This window comes from Plecotus auritus (genome assembly GCF_963455305.1).
Source record: "Plecotus auritus genome assembly, chromosome: 10".
Classification (NCBI taxonomy): Eukaryota; Metazoa; Chordata; class Mammalia; order Chiroptera; family Vespertilionidae; genus Plecotus; species Plecotus auritus.
In genome coordinates this window covers 52,071,238-52,094,817 of record NC_137785.1, presented here as the reverse complement: position 1 = coordinate 52,094,817, position 23,580 = coordinate 52,071,238, and the positions used below count along the sequence as shown (strand labels likewise).

The 23,580-nt window shown below is 42.1% G+C and overlaps 1 protein-coding gene across 2 annotated transcripts in view; it reads right to left on the bottom strand.

The window, feature by feature from the left end:
• The window catches only part of CDH8 (cadherin 8), a 335,345-nt gene that overhangs the window by 170,198 nt on the left and 141,567 nt on the right, over window positions 1-23,580 (bottom strand). For both annotated transcript variants that reach the window (XM_080645709.1, XM_080645710.1), the window contains exon 4: window positions 6,524-6,643. In XM_080645709.1, the coding sequence (XP_080501835.1) occupies window positions 6,524-6,643 (120 nt within the window). The remainder of the gene's footprint in view (window positions 1-6,523; window positions 6,644-23,580) is intronic.

Genomic DNA, 23,580 nt, shown 5'->3' with positions numbered 1-23,580 from the left:
GAGGAAATGAAGAAGAACCAAGAAGAAAAGAAAAATGACATCGCTGCTGTAAAGAACTCAATAGAAAGCAACAAGAGTAGACTAGAAGAAGCAGAGGACTGCATCAGTGAGATAGAAGACAAGGTAGGAAAAAATACCCAAGTAGAGCAGCTTCTAGAAAAAAAAAAATTAAAAAGCAGGAAGAGAGCCTAAGGGAACTCTGGGACAACACGAAACAAAACAACATCTGCATAATAGGGGTTCCAGAAGGAGAGGAAATGGAACAAGGAATAGAAAACTTGTTTGAAGAAATAATGACAGAAAACTTCCCTGATATAGGGAAGAAAAAACCCACACAAATCCAAGAAGCTCACACAGTCCCAAGCAAAATGAACCCGAAAAGACTGACGCCAAGGCACATTATAATTAAATTGGCAAACACCAACAACAAAGTAAGAATCTTAAAAGCAGCCAGAGAGAGACAGAAAGTTACCTACAAAGAACCCCCCATCAGACTAGCAACTGATATCTCAATAGAAACTCATCAGGCCAGAAGGGAATGGAATGAAATATACAAAGTCATGCAAAGGAAGGGCCTGAATCCAAGAATACTGTACCCAGCAAGGCTATTAATCAAAATTGAAGGTGAAATCAGGAGCTTCACAGACAAAAAAAAGGACTAAGGGAATTTATTACCACCAAACCAGCGATGCAAGAAATGCTAAAAGGTTTGCTGTAAAAAAAATAGGAAGCGAAGAAGGAACACAGCGGTAAAGAATAAAAATGGCGACAAGTAAGTACCTATCAATAATAACTTTAAATTTAAATGTATTAAATGCCCCAATCAAAAGACACAGGGTAATGGATTGTATTAGAAAACATGACCCAGATATCTGCTGTCTACAAGAAACCCACCTGAGAAAAAAAGATGCACACAGACTGACGGTGAAGGGATGGAAAAAGGTTTTTCAGGCGAATGGAAATGAAAAAAAAGCTGGGGTAGCAATACTTATATCTGACAAATTAGATCTCAAAGTGAAGGACATAACAAGAGATAAGGAAGGCCACTTCATAATACTAAAGGGAGCAATCCAACAAGAAGAAATAACTCTGGTAAACATATATGCACCCAATACAGGAGCACCGAAATACATAAAAAAACTCCTGGAGGATATCAAAGGAGAGATTGACAGCAATACAAACATATTAGGAGACTTTAATACCACACTATCACCATTGGACAAATCTCTAAACAAAAAAATCAGCAAAGAAACATCAGTCCTAAATGACTCACTAAACCAGATGGAATTAATTGACATCTTCGGAACATTTCACCCCAGAACCACAGAATATACATTCTTATCAAGCGCACATGGGTCATTTTCAAAGAGAGACCATATGTTGGGTCATAGGCAAAGTCTCTTCAAATTTAAGAAGATAGAAATCATATCAAGCATCTTCTCATATCACAGTGGCATAAAACTGGAAATCAACTACAATAAAAAAAAATCAAACACATGGAGACTAAACAGCATGCTATTAAACAATGACTGGGTTACCAGAGAGATCAAGGAAGAAATAAAAAATATCATGGCAACAAATGACAATGAAAACACAACAATCCAAAATCTATGGGACACTGCGAAAGCAGTCTTGAGAGGGAAGTTCATAGCTCTACAAGCCTCCTGCAAAAAACAAGAAACAATGGAAATAAATTACCTAACCCTACAACTCAAAGAGTTAGAAAGAGAGCAACAAGAAAAACCCAGTGTAAGCAGAAGGAAGGAAATAATAAAAATCAGAGAGGAGATAAACGACATTGAAACAAAAAAAATAATACAAAAGATCAACAAAACCAAGAGCTGGTTCTTTGAAAGGATGAACAAGATTGATGAAACTCTAGCCAAGCTCACCAAGAAGCAAAGAGAGTGGACCCAAATAAACAAAATCAGAAATGAAAGAGGGGAAATAACAACAGACCCCACTGAAATACAAAGGATTGTTAAAAAATACTATGAACAGCTCTATTCCAACAAACTGGACAACCTGGAGGAAATGGACATATTCCTAGAAAAATATAACCTTCCAAAACTCAATCAGGAAGAATCTAAACATCTCAACAGGCCAGTAACTATGGAAGCAATTGAAGCAGTCATCAAAAAGCTTCCAGCAAAAAAAAAGCCCAGGGCCAGATGGCTTCACAGGGGAGTTTTACCAAACATTCAAGGAAGAACTAAAATCTATCCTCCTCAGACTACTCCAAAAAATTCAAGAGGAAGGAACACTTCCAAGCTCCTTCTATGAAGCCAGCATCACCCTAATACCAAAACCAGAAAAAGACAACACAATGAAAGAGAATTACAGGCCAATATCCCTCATGAACATAGATGCCAAAATCCTCAACAAAATTCTAGCAAATTGGATCCAGCAGTACATCAGAAAGATCATACACCATGACCAAGTAGGATTTATCCCAGGAATGCAAGGATGGTACAATATACACAAATCAATAAACGTGATACATCACATAAACAAATTGAGAGATAAAAATCACATAGTCATATCAATTGATGCAGAAAAAGCATTTGACAAAATCCAACACCTTTTCTTGATAAAAACTCTCAACAAGGTGGGAATAGAAGGATCATACCTCAACATAATAAAAGCCATATATGATAAACCCACAGCTAACATCATACTCAATGGGCAAAACTGAAACCATTTTCCCTAAGAACAGGAAGAATACAGGGATGCCCACTCTCACCACTCCTGTTCAACATAGTACTGGAAGTATTAGTCATTGCAATTAGACAAGAAGAAGAAATAAAAGGCATCCAAATTGAAAAGAAGAAGTAAAGCTGTCCTTATTTGCAGATGACATGATATTGTACATAAAAAACCTGAAAGACTCCATCAAACAACTAATAGACTTAATAAATGAATTTGGCAATGTAGCAGGATACAAAATTAACGCCAAGAAATCTATGGCATTTCTATACACCAATAGTGAACATACAGAAAGAGAGACTAAAAAAGCAATCCCATTTACCATCGCACCAAAAAAAATTAAGATACCTAGGAATAAACTTAACTAAGGAGGTAAAAGACCTATATGTGGAAAACTACACGACACTGAAAAAAGAGATAGAGGAAGATGTAAACAGATGGAAGAACATACCATGTTCATGGATTGGTAGAATCAACATCATCAAAATGTTCATACTACCCAAAGCAATTTATAAATTCAATGCAATTCCCATTAAAATATCAACGGCATATTTCACAGTCCTAGAAAGAACTCTCCAAAAATTCATCTGGAATAAAAGAGACCCCGAATAGCTGCGGCAATCCTGAGAAAGAAGAACAAAGTAGGTGGGATCTCAATATCAGATATCAAGCTGTATTACAAAGCCACGGTTCTTAAAACAGCCTGGTACTGGCACAAGAACAGACATATAGATCAATGGAATAGAATAGAGAACCCAGAAATCGAACCAAACCACTATGCCCAATTAATATTTGACAAAGGAGGCATGAACATACAATGGAGTCAAGACAGTCTATTCAACAAATGGTGTTGGGAAAATTGGACAGATACATGCAAAGAAATGAAACTAGATCACCAACTTTCACCATACACAAAAATAAACTCAAAGTGGATAAAGAACTTAAAAACATAAGACGAGAAACCATAAAAATACTAGAGAAATCCACAGGCAGAAAAATCTCTGACATATGCTGAAGGAACTTCTTCACTGATACTGCCCCTAGGGTAATGGAAACTAAAGAGACAATAAACAAATGAGTCTACATGAAAATAAAAAGCTTTTGCACAGCAAAGGAGACCATCAATGAAACAAGAAAGCCCACTGCATGGGAGAACATATTTGCCAATAATATCAACGTTAAGGGTTTAATCTCCAACATTTACAGAGAACTCATACAACTTAACAAAAAGAAGTTATCAAAAAATGGGCAACTGATCTAAATAGACACTTTTCGAAAGAAGACAGAAGGAAGGCCAAGAGACATATGAAAACGTGCTCAAAGTCACTAATTACCAGAGAGATGCAAATCAAAACAACAATGCAGTACCATCTCACACCTGTCAGAATGGCTATCATCAACAAATCAACAAACGACAAGTGTTGGCGAGGATGCGGAGAAAAAGGAACTCTTTTGCACTGCTGGTGGGAATGCAGACTGGTGCAGCCACTGTGGAGAAGAGTATGGAGTTTCCTCAAAAAACTAAAAATGGAACTCCCATTTGACCCAGTAATCCCACTTCTAGGAATATATCCCAAGAAACTAGAAACATGAATCAGAAAGGATATATGCACCCCTATGTTCATAGCAGCACAATTCACCATAGCTAAGATTTGGAAACAGCCTAAATGCCCATCAGCAGATGAGTGGATTAAAAAACGGTGGTATATCTACACAATGGAATACTACGCTGTGGTAAAAAAGAAGGAGTTCCTACCATTTGCAACAGCATGGATGGAGATGGAGAGTTTTATGTTAAGTGAAATAAGCCAGGCAGAGAAAGATAAATATCACATGATCTCACTCATTTGTGGAATATAATGAACTGCATAGACTGATGAACAAGAACAGAACCAGAGACTGAGAAACGTTGATCAGAACCTCAAACCTCAGGGAAGGAGGGGGTCGGTGGGAGTAAGGGGGAGAGATCAACCAAGGGACTTGTGTGCATGCATATGAGCCTAATCAATGGACACAGACAACAGGTGGGTGCGGTATGAGTGGGGTTGGGGAGTAATGGGGGAATAAGGACACATATGTATAAAAATAATAATATAAAATAAAAACAAAAACAAAACAAAAACAAAAAACCCAGCATTCTGCCATTTCTCCAGGATCATCAAGGAGCCCAAAGGAGATGAAGTTTATGACAGACTCCCTTCTTCACTGGGGAAGAATATGCAATGATGCCCTAATTAGCGCATCTTAGAAGAGTTCTTTCTTGTTTCCAAGTCTAAATTTAATTTTAAGCCCATGACCTATTTATGTATAAATATACTACTTTCCTCACTTTTAAATGTAGGAGGATTTTACTCTTTGGATTCAAAGAAAGCAAAGAGGGACTTTAAATTTTTAATTTAATTAATAATTGACTTAATGGCATGGCATGGACATTTATCTCAATAGTGCTGAAAACTCATGAATCAAAGAAATGATATTATATGTGCATGTAGCTGCATATTAAATTTTTTTCTACTTGGGAATTTGCAGGCTAAAGCACCCGATACAGAAATAAACACACAAATGATACTGATTTTTTGTGTGATAATTTTCAAGTGTGCCACCCAAATAGCCTGTGGATTATAAAAAGGACATTATTAAAATTTCAAAAAATAAAAAAGATTTATCTTCATTTGCAAAAACTATTATTTAATGAAATTATGGCTCTAAAATCTGTACTACCAGACCCAGAATTATTAGTGGTAATAATAATAAGACATATTACATATAATATGACAATGTATTATATTAGAATACATAATAATATCTTTGTAACGAACTCTAGTGGGTAAATGTCAGTATCTGTTTTACAAATGAGGAATCTAATAGCAAATATAATATCCATCCATTGAATTGTTACCATGTGTCATACACTGCATGGCTGGTATTTATTGCTTCATCGGATCTTGGTCATAACCCTAGGAGTTAGATTCTGTACCCACTTTATAGATGAGCAAGTTGAAATTTAGACCGATGGCTAAGCCAAGCATCTTATAGTCAATACATAGTAGCTAAATTTATTCTTAAGTTTGATATTTCAATTGGCTGGATGTATAGGCACTCCTCACCCCAACCCCAGGATAAAAGCAGGTAGCAGGCCCTGGCTGGTTTGGCTCAGTGGATAGAGCAGGGGTCCTCAAACTTTTTAAACAGGGGGCCAGTTCACTGTCCCTCAGACCATTGGAGGGCTGGACTATAGTTTAAAAAAAAAAAACTATGAACAAATTCCTATGCGCACTGTGGGCCCGGGATGAGTCAGCTGCTAAGCAGGACAGGCAGCGGCACCCGGCGGGCCGGATAAATGTCCCCGGCGGGCCGCTTGTGGCCCGCGGGCTCGATAGAGCGTTGGCCTGCAGACTGAAGGGTTCCAGCTTCAATTCCAGTCAAGGGCACATGCCCGGGGTTGCGGGCTCCAACCGCAGTAGGGGCGTGCAGGAGGCAGCCAATCGATGATTCTCTCTCATCATTGATATTCCTATCTCTCTTTCCCTCTCCCTTCCTCTCCGAAATCAATAAAAATACATTTTAAAAAAGCAGGTGGCAGGCCAGCTGTTAAATAGGTGATGTTGTACAAAGGGGCTGCAATTTGTTTTAATCAACATCAAAATCACGGCTGGGCTTGCCATGTACCTCACACTGCACAGAAAGAACACATTCAAATATTATTGATACAGGCAGTAAAGTACTTAACCGTAACATTTCATAATCCAAATCCCAAGAAAAGTGTTTCCCTGAAGCAATAACATGGTGAATAGAATTCAAAATTTAGTTCACAAACCTGTTTCAGGCTCAATGGAAAAATAAGGCTGCCCCTCCAAGATACTGTACACCAACTTGGCGCTGTTGCCATAAACTGGGTCATCAGCATCGGTGGCTGTTACATTAGTGACAGACGTACCTAAAAAAAAAAAAAAGGAGAGAGTGAGAAAGATAATAATTAACACATGATTCTTGCCAAGAGCTAAAATTTGCTAAGCATATCCTACAGAAATCCATGTGTGGGAATAAGGAAGAAAAGAAATCTTTTTTAGGATAAGGAGATAACTACTCCATCATAACTTCAACAGTATCCAAGTTTTTCAAAAGAAAAAGTACTGCTAGGTTGAAGTACTATATAAAGATAGGCCTTTTAGAATCCGTATTCTTGAAGATTTCTTTGCAGTTTTCATTTTAAAGCTACCTATCCGGCTCACGTAGGCTCGGAGACTATTGAAAGGGAAGCATACCAAAGAAATATGAGACATAAGCTTAATAACACAATAGCACATGCGGCATTGAAGTTTTGCAAAGGCAGAACTGAAAATATTTTAAAAATGGCTGCTGGTAAAAGCTGTGGAGAGAGATTAAAGGGAGAGTTTATCCGTCTTATTCCATTCCTCAGAATATAAAATTAGATCGGGACCACCAATTCCTCAGTACGTTTAGGGAATGAGGCCTTATAGATAATAGAAGCACACCTTTTAATTTTTTCAGGATACATTATCTTTTATTCTCTCATTCATTCAGCAGGTAAGCACATGTGGCCTGCCTGATAGAAAGCATATATAGTAAGACAAAATCGACAGGCAAGAAGCTTATAGTTTGGTGGGGGGAGGAAACGGTAGGGGCAGACAGCTATACAGAGAAATTCAGCTGAAAACAATAGCACCAAGTTTTGAACCTCCCCACTTAGTCCAGTAGAGAGAGTGGCCAAGGACAGTTTTCTGGGAGACATAGCCTTTGAGTTAATTTATTCAAGACAAGCAGAGTTTAGCCAGAAGTAGAGGGGCTTGGAAGACATTCTGAGCAATCGGTCAAATACAAGTGAAGGCAAAAGACTCAAGAGAGACTGTGGGTGATTCTGCGAACTGCTGAAACTGGGGAGAAATTGGAGATGTCTGGTGAGATCACAAGCATCTTATTCTCCAAGGGCAGGGCCGGGGTCTTCCTGATCCAGGAAGTATGGGAAATATAGTACTTAGCAAACGGATATTGGCTCGTGGAATGAGTGGATGGATGAATAAGTCGTGTGTCGATTTCATGAGGAATGGGAGGGAAGCATCACCGTTGAATGGAGAGTCTGAGATAGACGAGGTCTCTTGCAGAATTTGTATTGGGGAATCCTCTTTGATCAGTATCTTGGGGAGGCAAAAGGGTGACATTGAGCTGAACGTCATTCCATCACTTGGGCCGTGATGCCATCACATCACAGGTCTCCGTGGACTCTGTGCAGGAGGCAGCCAATCGATGCTTCTCTCTCATCATTGATGTTCCTATCTCTCTTGAGCTAGGATGTCATTGAGGAAATGGGGCCAAGCTTTTGGACCCCGGTACTGACCAGCTCTTGGCTATGGGAATGCCCCTGGGAATGCAGGCGTGGCCTGGGGCCAGGCAGCTCCCTTCTGCTGAGGGAGAATCAGCCCTGAGCTGTCAACATGAACGCTCCCAGCCGTGAGGGCAAGAGTGTTTCCAGCCAGACGGCAGTCATAGGTGGATCTCAGCAGCATACGTCTGTGTTTATTGAAATAAGGCAGAGCTTTTCCAAGATCGTGCCAAGTCAAAATCTTTTTGTTTTTTTGTTTTTTATATATATATTTTTTAAAAAATATATTTTTATTCATTTCAGGGAGGAAGGAAGAGGGAGAGAGAGACAGAAACATCAATGATGAAAGAGAACCACCAATCGGCCGCCTCCATACGCTTCCCACTGGGGACTGAGCCCACAACCTGGGCACGTGCCCCTGACCAGAATCGAACCTGGGACCCTTGAGTCCGCAAGTCGACGCTCTATCCACTGAGCCAAACCGGCCAGGCAAGTCAAAATCTTTTTGGAAGCATGTTTGATGACAGACGCTACCCAGGAAAATGTAACAATAATATTTGTTGAGCAGTTGATAGGCCTGTCAAATTGGAATTTCTACTCAGAAGGATGATTCAGAGGTTCTAAAAAATCTACAGTTAGAAAAAACATGCTTTCCACCAGACACTGGGAACCATATAGAAAAACAAACTTAAGGCTCATGTTCGCAACCAACTCATCAACTAGCTGGTTAAAATAAGCACATGAAAGTACTATGTGTATACTGTAGTTATTTGAATACTGTGTGGGATGGAGAAGGATTAGAGGAAAAACTTTCCAGGTTAGAGGAGGATAGTGAGATAAAAGTTCCAAAATACTTTTTAAGAGAAGATATGACTGGACGAGTCAGCCATCAAAGCTAAATTTGGAGATGCACACTGGGAATAAGATGCAGGGGGTATTTTTTTGTTGTTGTTAATCCTCACCTGAGGATATTTCTCCATTGATTTTTAGAGAGAGGAAGGGAGCAGCAGAGACAGAGAGAGAAATGTCGATGTGAGAGAGACACATAGATAGGCTGCCTCCCATATGCGGCCCCACCATCGGAGAGAGCCTGCAACTAAGGTACATGCTCTTGACGGGAATGGAACCTGGGACCCTTCAATCCTCGGGCTGACAGACACTCTATCCACTGAGCTAGAGTGGCTGGGGCTAGAGGAGACATTTGAATGCCAAGATGGGGAGCACTGGCTTTAAAGAAGACATTTCATTTAGAGAGCAGTCCTGCACTGTGGGCCTCTCTCTCTGTTCGTGCTCCCAGACTGGACTGGAGGCAGAGATGTAGACGATTATATCAGACAAGTTATACTTACCTATATATATAAAAACCTACATGCAAATTGTCCCCACAGGAGTTCGACCAGGAGACCAATCACTTACTATGACATGCGCTGACCACCAGGGGGCGCTGCAGAATGAAGGAAGGCCCTGGCCAGCAGCTGGCAGCTGGAGAAGGGAGGCTCTGGCTGGCAGCCAGCAGCCAGAAGGAAGGACCCAGCCAGCACCCGGAAGGCTCTGATCGGCCCTGATTGCTGACCAGGCCTAGGGACCCTACCGGTGCACAAATTTCATGAACCGGGACTCTAGTAAGGCTATATATAGCACAGTCCAGGGAAGAGGAGATGAGACATTAACACTGGGTAATGACAGTAAAGATGGACATCAATAGGAATTTTCTCCTTTGGGCCCTTGTACTAAATGTACGTAAGATGTCCCACTTGGGGTAAACTGAGCGAGGGAACTATTTTTGCAATTTTTCTCTGAGTCTAAGATTCATTCCAGAAAAGTTCAAGAATGATTCAAGAGTCACTGAAAGAACCGACAGAGGTCAGAGACTGAAGGGAGGGGTGACCTCCTCTGCGGGGAACACCATGCCCCCATTTTTTGCTTTGCTGTGTTTGTTCCTGTCTTGGGATTTTACTTTGATATTTTTAAGGAGAAATGTTGTTCCTTGTTATGAAGCATTATCAGAAAAATAAAGTCAAGCACTCTACTCAGTACGGTGTGACATTCATGAGTGTGAGCACGCAGTTCCATTCACTGCAGAAAGAGAACTGACCAGAGAGTCAAAAGTTTCTGTCATTAAAAAAAAAAATCCTTGTCGCCCTAACCAGTTTGGCTCAGTGGATATAGCATCGGCCTACAGACTGAAGGGTCCCAGGTTCGATTCCGGTCAAGGGCATATACCTTGGTTGTGGGCACATCCCCAGTAGGAAGTGTGCAGGAGGCAGCTGATCGATATTTCTCTCTCATTGATGTTTCTAACTCTCTATCCCTCTCCCTTCCTCTCTGTAAAATATCAATAAAATATATTTAAAAAACCCCTGTCATCACCAAATAAAGGTGATCCTTAAAAAAAATGTCTTCATAGAGAAAAACATAAATCTGGAGAGTTTCTGAACAATGCCAGAATTTCTATGTACTTATGTGGGGTGGGCATCTCGGGGCAGAGTAGCGGGGGCTAATAGTTTTGCCAATGGAATACTTCTCTTCCGAAACACCTCTGTCTCTTCGGGCAAATCATTTATCCTGTTTTAGTCTCAGATTTCAGCTCCACAACATGCATTGGAGTTATTGTGACGCTTAGCCAGGATACTATTTGTAGGAGCCTAACACAGAAGTAGAGGGGCTGGGAAGACATTCCTCACATGCGATGCCTGGGAGTACCAACCCTACCCACCTCTCAGAATCTAGCTTTCAAAACTACTTAGGTCCCTGGGGTCCCTTTGAGGTCTGAGGGATGGTAAAATAGGGGTGATGGGGGAGTGTTTTTAAAAATCTTCCCGGGCAATGCTGATCTAAAGCCATAGTCAGAACTGTACTGGGCACCAGACTTCATCCTTTGCCATAGAAGTGTTACTTTCTACGGTGATTACGTGGAGGAACTCTTACTCAGATGTGTTTGTAAAACTAAGTATTTTTTTTAGACTATTCACACGTCATAAAGAAGCATGGAGATGGTTTCTCGTTCAGGGAGAGTTGGAGAAAGTCCCTCGGGAGTTTACCACCGTGACACTGGTCATCACCATGCCTGTTTCGCCTGATTATTGTAATGGGATGCTGTCTTATTGTGAGAGGCATCTCCTCGTCACATCAGCAAACGCCGAGGTGGGAGGAAGGAGATAAATCTCTTGTCATTTGCATGATCGGTGAGTCAGTCTTTCTCATGCATGAAGACGGTAATTTTTATTCTGCAATCTCAAAAGATTTGTGTAAGGATCAAATGAGACAATATTAAGTGTAAAAAAGTGGCTGCGGAGATCATTTGGAGGCAAACTGTCTTGAACCAGATCATTTGCTTTCTATTCCACTCTCCACTCTCACTCGCCCTCCATCCTCGGCCAAGTCACAAGCCATGTCTGAGCTTCAGTGCCTTAATTTCTAAAAAAGGAAGGTGATAGTCATTGCTACATTTTAGGCTTGTTGAGATAACTAAATGTAATAATTTATGCAAAAGACACAGAAGAATTATCGACACGATATTTCTGAGAGCTTCCTAGCACTAAAATTATAGGTACATTATACATGGGAGACTAAATAATAAACTGATTTTATTCCAGGCCAGTGTGGCTCCGTGAGCGGTCACAGTTCGATTCCCAGTCAGGGCACATGCCTGGGTTTCGAGCTCGATTCCCCGTGGGGGAGTGCAGGAGGCAGCCAATCAATGATTGGCTCTCATCATTCATGCTTCTATTTCTCTCTCCCTCTCCCTTATTCTCTGAAATCAACAAAGATATCTTTTAAAAAACAAACTAATCTTAAGTGGCTGTAATGTCATTTATAACTAAGTATAGTTCTGCCTAATTATTTTCATAGTAGGATATTTTCTTACATTTTGGGGGAGAAACACAAAAAGACATTCCCAAATGTAACAATATGTTCATGTCTTTTTACAAAAGAAAACACACACATACACACACACACACACACACACACACACACACACACACTCTCTCTCTCTCTCTCACACTGTCCCATCCCACCCAGCTCCTGTCAGCTTCCTCTGTTGTAAAATGGCTGTGGGCTCAAAAATCAAATGCGTTTTGATGTCATCAGCACCACGTCAGGCACCAGGCACACGGTCAATGTCAGTTTCTCCAAGTTATTTGAATGGAGGTCATGGCCATCTCCCGGCCCGTGGGAATCCCACACACACTTGCCGAGATGAACGACTGGGCTGGGGACCGCAGCAGAACTAAGGCACGCTTCTCCCCACATCCTCATCCAGGCTATTCCTGCCTGACGCCCGGCTTCTCGGAAAACCCGCATCTTTCAGCGGTAGACATCTGAAAATGAAAAGGCAGTGTGACTTCCCTTCAAGGATGATGTTCCTCCTAATAGTGATTCAAGATTTTCGACGCACCTGCACGCGGGCATAGTAGATGCGTGCGGAGGTTTTGTGGATGCATTTGTCAAGGGATTACCCGGAGGTGGGGAGAATGGATGCTTTGAGGTTAATCTTGCGGCCGAAACGATTCAAGCTGCGGTGTAGGCTTCTCCCTGGGAAATGCATGCAGAATGCAGACCACAGAGGCAAATTGAAAAGTGGAAACCTTGCAGGATAATGTGTCTTCAAAGCAGCAAGTGTTGGTGTGTGATAAATGGGGCCCTGAGTAATGCCCACCAAACAGAACAGGATTCTCTGTTTGTGTTTTCATTTGGAACTGTTTTTGTCCCTTTGTCAGGGATACAAGAGACTCATTTAGCGGGCGACTATAAATTTGACACCGTGCCATTGCTCCAAGAAAGCCCCTATTATAATCCAACTTGATGCTGATCCTATTATAATAATATAGCTGTTGTATTTCCAGCTGCTGTCAACAAAAATGATCCCCGTCACCACAATTCATCCTGCCAGTAACAAGTCAAGTAGGAACAGGTCAGGCCAAGGTGGATTCTGCTTTTAATAGACCCATTTTTCTGCATTTAGTTTCTCGGTTAAATGAGATCGGCCAGCATGCCGCTCGGACTGCAATGAACACAGGGCTTATAGCATCAGCTGCTTCTTGCAACACCTTCAAGTTTGCTCCCTTTAACAGCGGGACCCTCCCATTCCCCCCTGCCCCCCCTAAAAATGAAAGCCAACACTACAAGCAACATTAACCATCCAACATTTTTACAGTGTCAGGTTAGAGGTTCCGGTCGGCTGACAAACTAAGACAAAGGGTCTTGGAGAAAATAAGACGTTGGGTTTTGGGGAGCGCCGCTCCGTCAGCGAGGCTCTCCTTTTTTTATGAGCACGTCAGCACACCAATTCTGCACATTATTCAGAAAGAAAAATGCTGGTGCTGACACCCTGAGCAGGGAAACAAAGGTTTGGTGCAGCGTGAAAATGCGCGCATTGGAGAAGCTAACGCTCTGATGATGTGAGCAACACCAACCCCATTTGCAAAGAGTGCCCTGCGATCCTTTTTCGGAGAATAAGCAATCCAGTGGCAGGCAGGGACACGGAGCAGCACACCCTTCACCGGTAGCTGAAATTCCTGTACTCTTACTGCCCTCTGTAAACTTTTTTTTTTTAAAAAAATATGTTTTTATGGATTTTTTTTTAGAGGGAGGGAGAGACTGAAACATCAATGAGAGAAAAACATCGATCGGCTGCCTCCTGGCATGCTCCCTAGTGGGGATCTAGCCCGAAACCCGGGCATGTGCCCTGACTGGGAATCGAACTGGCGACCTCTTGGTGCATGGGACCCAGCTTAACCAACTGAGCCACACCGGCCAGGGGGTCTTCATACTTTTTATGTGACCTTCCAGCTGCCCTGATCCAGGCTCAGCATGTACGATCCATGGTCAGACAGGGTATCTGGCATTACCCTCTGAAGCTGCTCACTTAAGCATCCACAGGTACCGAAGACCACAGGTCACAGCCACAGCGCCACTGCCTTCGTTATTTGACTAAAACTTAAAACCCTGTCCGCCTTCCTAATGTTCCCAAGGATTAGGCGATGCAAGAGGTAACGGGACACAGGCATCGCCATGGAAACCCGTTTTGGTCGTTGTTGGATACCAGAGCAATCATTTCCCAGGACCTGCATCGCTTGTTGACGTTTAAGTTATCGCTTACTAGAAGCGGACGCCTCTGGCCCCGAGTATTTTTTTCTAAATGTGTCAGGGCAAAGGCATGATTTTTTAGTTTTATGGAACAATGCTCCGAGATGCCTGTGCACCTGACTGGCATGTACTTCTAGAGCTTTATTTGTTTATAGTGGTTCCCTCCAGCACCCCTACCTCCAGGAAGAACATACATCTAAGAGTCAGAAATAAATCCGAGCAGCCAATGCATTTTTCTTCAGGTCTCTCTAAGAGATACCATAGTCTTCACCATCCATGTGTCCCGAAGGGCCTCATGCAGACACCCCCAGGGGGAAAGATGGCCTAAATCATCAGCTTATTTTTTATTTTTTATTTTTTTGGCTATTTAATTATAGAACACAAATGACACATATCCAAACCTCCAAGGGCCACCTTAGGGGATCTTTGAGAGATGAGGGGGATTTAAACATGGATCCGTACAAATCAAGGCTTGTCTCTTTAACCCTGTGTATGGAGAATTCCTCCCCAGCCAGGCTGGGTAAATGACAGCAAACTGAACATTCACCTGTAGGCAGGGAAATAAGGACCCCCTTCTGTCTAGGAACCTCTCCTCTGAACGGCTGTGGGCTAACTAGGAAACTTATGCCAGGGGGGGTATAGGAGATCAAACCCTTCCTTTTTGTTGGGGAGCAATCTTGTGATTTATAAAAGCCAACTGAGTAGGAGGCGGAGGTAGCAAGTGCCTTCCATTGATGGAAGAAACCTCTCTTGTCAGACACACGTCACACAGTGAAATCCTACACCATGTGCCCTGCCTGCTCCTTTTGCAAAGGCCTCACCATCGCTCGCTGGACATTCTCTTCATGCGCCAACACGCAGCGTGCAGCGAAATGCTGCTGCCAACTTCTACACGCGTCACATTGAATTTATTACAGAAACGGGGACAGATCCCTAACAGCACTCAGGCGAATGGACAGCGCCGGAACACATCCTGTTGCTTCTCTGGCTCTGTGATTTGGGACATAAGCAAGGGAAATAAAATTCCATTTCCGCTCTAGCCAGTTTGGCTCAGTGGACAGAGCGTCAGCCTGCTGACTGAAGGGTCCCGGGTTCAATTCCGGTCAAGGGCACATGCCCCGGTTGTGGGCTCGATCCCTAGTAGGGAGCGGTGCTGGAGGCAGCCAATCAATGATTCTCTGTCATCATTGATGTTTCTATCTCTCCCTCTCCCTTCCTTTCTGAAATCAATAAAAATGTATTTTTAAAAACAGTCCATTTCCATATTGTGTTCTGGAGCATTGAGGGGCCTAAACCAGTGGTCGGCAAACTCATTAGTCAACAGAGCGGCAAACCGCGGCTCACAAGCTGCATGTGGCTCGCGAGCCACAGCTTGCCGACCACTGGCCTAAACCATTTTGTCACTTAGTGAAACATCCATGCACCCTTAACGTGCTGTTTTTTGAGGCGCCTGAAACTTTCTGGAACAATCAGACACTTTAGGAAATGTGTGTGAGCACACAGATGCCTTCTCCTCACCTAAGCATCATTGCCTCGGACATCTGGAATACACACCGGGTGAGAGAAATGAAAAATATTGTAGGAAAACATGTAACTGTGCCGTCTCAGCCAGGTTTACCGGGCACAGGAGAAAGGAACCTCCGTATCCCTCGCTAACAGCACCGGGACGGTGGCCTCCCCATTGCCTTCGCAAACGGATAATGAGGCTGCTTGGAGGGCTGGCTGGGAAAACGAATAAGCTGTGTGCTTTACACTCCATGCGTATAAATAAACCCTTTCACCATTGGAATGGCTCTTTTACTTATTTAAAAAAAATTTATTGATTTCAGAAAGGAAGGGAGAGGGAAAGAGAGATAGAAACATCAATGATGAGAGAGAACCACTGATTGGCTGCCTGCTCCCTACTGGGATGGAGACCTCATCCTGGGCATGTGCCTTTGACCAGAATCAAACCCGGGACCCTTCAGTCCGCAGGTCGACGCTCTATCCACTGAGCCAAACCGGCTAAGGCTGGAATGACTCTTTTAGAACACAAAAGGAAAAAGTTGTATTTCCTTTTTCTTGGGGAAGCTCTTCCCAATAATCAAGGCTTTGCCAATCTGTTACCTAAGGAATGAAATCCTATAAGTGCTCAAGGAATAAACAAGCATTGTTTTGTTTCTAGACAGGCAGCTATTCCATCCTGAACTTACACAATTATGCTACCCAGGCTCTGCCGGTGCCTTCCAAAGGTGTCAGGATCGCAGTAGGTGCAAGCTCCATTCATCCTATTTGATTACAGGAACCTGTTCATCCAGGCACGCGAAGGCTACCTGCACAGAACTACTGAGCGCTGGGCTCGGACTTAGACGTGGAGGGTCCAGGACTGAGCGGTGGCGTCTGTGTCCTGCCTGTGCTTGAAGTTGAAGTTAGCCATGCTTGCACATGGCTTTGCTTTATTACAGGAAACGCTGAAAACCTTTGCTAAGTTTCTTTCTAGAAAGCACTGACATGATGCAGTGGAAAACATATACATGCTATAACTACAGTGTGGGAAGTTTTTGTTCATGTGATGAGACTGAGGTCATATTCTGCATCGATGGCTTGCCACGCTCAGGCAGCAAGAAATTATTTTTTTACATCCTTAAGACTCAGTTACCTAATCTAAAAACCGGGAACAATGCCACCTGCTTCCTACTCTTATTCTGAGGTTTCATGAAGCTATCACAGTCAGTAACCCCTGGGTGAGGGGACATTGTGTGGATAAAGTGTGGATTTGAGGCCAAGACGAGGGAGGAAAAATATATATACATATATCTATAATAACAAAAGTGTAATATGCTAATTAGACCAGATGTCCTTCCGGATGAAGCAGGGGCTGCGAGGGAAGCCCGGGTCCCAGGTGCCAGAGGGAAGCCAGTGCCTGCAGCTGGGATAAGGAAGGCCTACTCTTGCATGGATTTCGTGCATCAGGCTTCTAATATATATATACCAGAGGCCTGGTGCACGAAAATTCATGCACTCGGGGGGTCCCTCAGCCCGGCCTGTGCCCTTTTGCTGTCCGGGACCCCTTGGGGTATGTCCACCTGCTGGCTTAGGCCCATTCCCCGGGGGGTCGGGCCTAAGGTGGCAGTCAGACATCCCTCTGGCAGCTTGGGAGCCCTCAGGGAATGTCCGGCTGATGGCTTAGCGCTGCCACAGAGGTGGGAGAGGCTTGTGGCTGAGTGGAGCTCCCCCTGTGGAAATGCACTGACCACCAGGGGGCAGCTCCTGCGTTAAGCATCTGCCCCCTGGTGGTCGGTGTGCATCATAGTGACCAGTCATTACCCTTTTATTATATAGGATATATACTGAGTGGCCAGATTATTATGATCTCTGATCCTATATAATAAAAGGCTAATATGCAAATTGTCCCCTCGGCTAGGAGTTCAACCAGTAGGCAGGCTGGCCAACTGCCCATGTCCCCTCCCCCTGGCCAGGCTGGCCGGACCCCACCCATGCACGAATTCATGCACCGGGCCTCTAATACACACACACACACACACACACACACACACACACACACACACTGAGTGGCCAGATTATTATGCATTCAGAGATCATAATAATCTGGCCACTCAGTATATATATATATGTATATATACCCACTGCAGTAATTGTTCCCTTTTTTATATATATACTTTTAGAATAAGCTTTATTCTCTAGTTAAAAGCCAGACTTTTAAAAATGGCAATAGTGTGGCTATGGCCACCCTTCCTCCCCACACACCCATTGACACACAAAAAAAACACACCAGCCAAACACTGAAATATATTTGAATTGGTGTATAATGTGATGATTTGCTATAGGTATACATTGAGAAATAATTACCACAATCAAGTTCCTTAGCACAGCCATCATCTCACACAGGTCCCCCCACCCAAAGAGGAAAGACGCGATGGTCAACTCTCCTACCGAACTGCAAGCCTGGCAGAGTAAAACCACGGAGCCATTGGCTGTTGGGAAGGGAAAGTCTCCACACCCCAGGTTTCACTTGGCATCACTACAGAGCTGGGGTTTCAAGGAGATTTAAAAAAAATAACTGTTCACTAACTCTCCTGCAACACACCATCCTGTCCCTGCCGCCATCCACGATGTGGCTAAAACAAGGTGGGTTGGGCTTATGTCCTGTTTGGGCCCTTCATGGCTTCAAGGTATTTTTACTGAGCTGCTGCTGTGTGCCAAGCCTTCTTTGAGGCACCTAAGAAACTTCCTAGTTAGAGGATTCTTGCTTTCTTGAAGGGCAGGCTAGTGGGAAGACATCAGATTAAACACTTACCTAACAAATGCCATGATGAACTCGGGATAGCACAGGAGGGGCAGTGAGACAGCTAAAGCAAGGTTTGGGGGATGCCATTAGATTTAGGACGAGATGAAGATATTGACAATAAAGTTAAGAAGAAGGTGCTCTGGTGTCCAAGGTCAGAGGTGGGTTGCAAATCAAGAAGCGTCCCCACAAAAGAGGTTCATCGGTTTGGAGATTATCTCAGGAAAAGGGCAAGTTAGAAAACGATCCTCAACAGCTCTTCCGCACCAATCCCCAGGGTCCTCTCATCTTCCCCACTATTTCTTTTCCCCACAAATTGGCTCAAGCAAGTGCATTCCTAGGCTTGCCCAACCCATGCCTGGATCTCTTTGGGACCCAGATTAAGATGTATCCGTTCCTAACCTAAACAGCTCCCTCTTTCGAACTCTAAAAATACTTTATTTGATTGTCTCCAGGGCCCTTTTTACTTTCTATATAAATTGCAGCGCATACAGATTTTTCCCTTTTGGAGAAAAGGTTTTTTGAAAACTTTATTCTTCCTTAGTCTCTTGACTTTCCCTTGGAATCCTCCTCTCCAGAATGAAACCATTCCTCCTCAGTGTGGCCCCACCCCCTTTTTTGCACATCATAAGCATAGCGTCACATCCCCGCTGCACAAGTGCTAAGAACAATGTCTGCTGTGAAATATTTACTCATTTAATCTTTGCACCGAGCCTCTGGGCATCGGTTGTGATGATCTCTAGTCGAACAGGAAGGAATAAAGCCTGCATCCAAAACCAGTCACCGAGGTTCCCACTCTGGTCTGTGGAACCACCATACAAACACTATACTGCTCTGAATTTTACATCTTCAGGCGCACAGAACGTGGCCCAGTGTTTTTATATTTCTCTCTAGCATCTCAGAGAGTGCCGTGCATGTAAATAGTTGTTAAGTGAATAAATACATAAATGGACACAGTTATTTGCTCTAGGAAGACACATTCAGAAATTAATATGGCAAGTTGTTCCATTGATATTTTTAAAAAAATATGTTTTCATTTATTTATTACTTTTTCTTTTTAGAGAGAGAGGGGAAGGGAGAGTGATAGAGAGACACATTGATGTGAGAGATTGGTTGCCTCCTGTACACACTCCAACTGGGGCCAGGGATTGAGCCTACAAGCAAGGTAAGGGCTCTTGACCGGAATGGAACCCGAGACCCTTCAGTCTGTGGCCAATGCTCTAATCACCGACAAAAAAACAACTAGGGAATTCCAATTTTAAATTATGTGTTGATTCTATTGTGTGTTTTTTTTATAACTTAAATAATTAGACAAGAATCTGTAGGAATTTTTCCTCCAGTTAAGAGGGTAGTCATGATCTTGTCTTCCTAACAATGGGTCCACTTTTGTAGTTGTAAATAAAAGCTAGTATGATGATATCAAACCCTTATAGAAGCTCATAAAAATTGCCTGTAGAAAAAATGATGGATTGAAGACCTTATTTTGGGGGGACTTAGAAGGTGGAAAGTGTCTTTCACAGGTATAAAATCCCTCCTGGGGACTAGAAAAAAAGGGCAAAAGATATCACCTGGTTGTAATTCCAAATTCTAGTTGGGACAAAGACAGTGTTACATTAATTATTATCTGACTATTCGCTGCATAACATGCAAGCTTCTTTATCTCCCCCTGCTCATTTTTACATTCCAAATGCACCTGTTAAGCTAATACTGTCTCCATTCTTGTTGGGGAAACAGGCTCAAATAAGCTAAATAAATACATTAAGACATATAGTTAGTGCTATTTTAACTTAATTTCAGAGAGTTAAAATTAACTTAGGAGAGGGAGGGGGAGAGAGAGAGAGAGAGAGAGAGAGAGAGAGAGAGAGAGAGAGAGAGAAAGGGAATTTGGTCTGTGATTATGCTTTAGCCCTGAAGATGTACTGATAAATCTGAGCTGGATCCTTCCGTTAAGTAGTTTAACCAAATAATAGCAGGAAAATTAATATTTTATTTCTTGGTCTTATTCTTTCATTCTCTGTTTGTATCTTTCTTTCTCTTTACTTTCCCTCCCTTAGTTTCTTCTGCTCATTCTATAGATGTTCATTGATTACTGTACACCATCAAACTGTGCTTGGCCCTGGGATATTGGGAATGAAGATGGGTCCTCCTGGCCTTAAGGGAGCTTACAGCCTAACAGGGGGAGAGGCAGGGGAAGCAATGTCACTGCACAGGCTGTAACTAGGGTATGTCCAGAGTGGTGTGTGTACAGAGATATGGGCTTTGAGTCCTGCCAGGGGCAAGTGAACGGCAGGTTAAAGGAATGCAAATAAAACCTTCCCTGCCCGGCCTGTGTTGCTCAGTGATTAAGCATCAACCCATGAACCAGGAGGTCACAGTTGGATTCCTGGCCAGGGCACATGCCCGGGTTTAGGGCTTGATCCCCAATGGGGGTGTGCGGGAGGTGGCTGATCAATGATTATCTCTCATCATTGATGTTTCTATCTCTCTCTCCCTCTCCCTTCCTCTCTATTTATTGTTTGAAATCAATAAAACATATTAAAAAAAAACTTTCCCTTGATGACCTGACACAAGTAGCTTAAGTTCAAACATACTGTATGATTTTAGAATACTGACTTTGCCATCAGAAAGGAATAATAGTATATGTGTTTATGTGTAGATGTGTGAAGTTTTTTTTTGTATTCTGTCCCCAAATGGTGATTGCATTAAAGTAGGACCTGTTCCAAAATTGGGTTTCACTTAGAAAACAACTCCAAATACATTAATTTGTACAATATATTTGGTGATGTCAATATTTTTCTTAGACTTAAAGTTTAATCATGATGGCAAGCTGGGAAATAGTGATGTTGCTAGATGCTAGAAAAAGGTAAAAAGCAGAAATTAGCAGATTTGAAAGACACACTCAGAGAATTTTGGGAAATATTGAAAGAACTACAGACATTGTTTTAAAAATAAGTGAAATGAGTTTTCAAGAAGAGAATGGAAATTTAACTGAAAAGACTTCGTACAAAAAAACTTTATCTTTAATATGAGAAGATGGTAAAAAAAAAAAAAAAAAGGAAATCTTAAAACCTCCCCAAAAAATTAAGAAAAATAAAAATAAAAGTAAGTGTAATGATCAAGTAAAGTACCTCAATCATTTCAGTTATGGCTCCAATTTTTAATAGAATCTTAGTTAAAATAGGATAAACGATTCCATACGTTTTCCAACAACTGTGCCCTCCCAGCTATATTTTATAATATCTGTGAGATTTTCCCTTTTAACATTTATACTACCTTTGTGTTTACCCTTCGTGCTAATTTGTAGTTGACCCCAGTAATGGAGGCCTTTTAACCAACATTTGTAACTGACGGCCATTGACCTAGCAGTCTCTCAGAATGCCTTCAAAATCAGTGCATCCGAAGGAAGGAGCTGGTGGGACTGCATCATATCACATCTCGTTTTTATCACAAATTTCCAATTTACCAAGTTCCTGTCTCATTATTTATCCCAGACAGGGCCTGCTGATGAGATGCACAGCCCGCTCAGTCCCTTTCGGCAATCCATTTATAACTGAAGCACAATTAATATCTTCACAGCTGTTCTCCAGGCAGGAAGAAAAAGTGGCAGCAAGGATTTTGTACATGTTTGAGTATAAATGTGTGAAATGAGGAGCACCGGGATGTATCCCAAAAAACCAGTGGAATCCGGGCTTTTCTTGTTTTTTAAATTCCCCAGAGGAATGTTTCCAAAACAGCACTTCCTGCGGGAAGGAAAGATGTCTTTACTAGCTCTTCAGGTTTCCTAACAAAATAATCAGGGGTCAGGACGAACATTACATACAAACTTCACACGTGAGCTCCTTCACAGGAAAAACAAAAGGGAAAAAGCCACACATTTCTAGAGTTCCACAGCATCCTAACTTCCAAGTTTTCAACCTATTGTTAATTTCCTGTTTTACTTTCAAATATCAGTCTTGCCTTTTTCATTAGAAACCGATCATTACCATCAAATACAGAGGAGCCACTATGTTTCTGGCCCAAGTACTTACTTGATATAACTATCTCATTTAGATCTCACTCAACCCCCCAAATTAGATTGACATCTTTTTCAGATTCCCCAAAACTGATAATAATAAATTGGTATTCAATACATGTTTTTATATTTTACTTTTTATCTTTTTATCAAGTTTACTGGGGTGACATTGGTTAACAAAACCATACAGGTTTCACCTCAATAAAACATCATCTGCACACTGCACCGTCCCAGTGAAAGTCTCTTTCCATCCCTACTTACCCCCGTTTGCCCATCTCTTCCTACTCCCCTCCCCTTTCCCTCTGGCTAGCAATACACTGTTGTCTGAGTCTGTGTGTTATATATATATTTGCTTAATCTGTTAATCAACTCAATAACAGATGTGTTTTCCATGTGGATATTTGTAGCCTGATTATGTAGCAAGCACACTGGTAGTACCGCCAGAAAAACAAAACAGATAGGTAGGTAGGTAGGTAGGTAGATAGATGATAGATATAGATAGATAGATAGATAGATAGATAGATAGATAGATAGACAGATAGATACATAGATAGATCATATCAGGCTTAGTCATTTCAGCATTTGGAATTTATCCTAAAGAATGCATTCAAAAAATGAGCAAATTATTTTTTCTGCTATGTTCTGACAGAATAAATAAATATTTAAGATCATTTAGCATATCATTAGTAATAGTTATCATAATGATAAATATTTAAGTGTTAAAAAAAGCTGGAGATAAAATAGAATGCACAAAATGAGAGAGAGAGAGAGAGAGAGAGAGAGAGAGAGAGATAGAGAGAGAGAGAGAGAGAGAGAGAATATACTAACTGTAAAAACAACAACAAAACTAAAGTGTTTGGGTCACGAGCCTGGGTTCCCACGAGCCTGCAGCCAGAGGCGGGTTCTGACAAACAGCCACACGCGATGCAGGACTGTGCCGTGCTATATGCTGTGGACACGTAGCGCAGGCATGTCAAACTCAAAGGCTAACATGGGCCAAATAAACAAGGTTTAAGTTTGTATGGGCTACAAAAACACACACAAAAGCTTCAATTTTCATAGAAACCTAAGTTTATTTTGATGGAGACATGCTGAAAACACAGATCTTTTGTACAGGAACTTAAATAAGCATAAATTTGCAGGCAC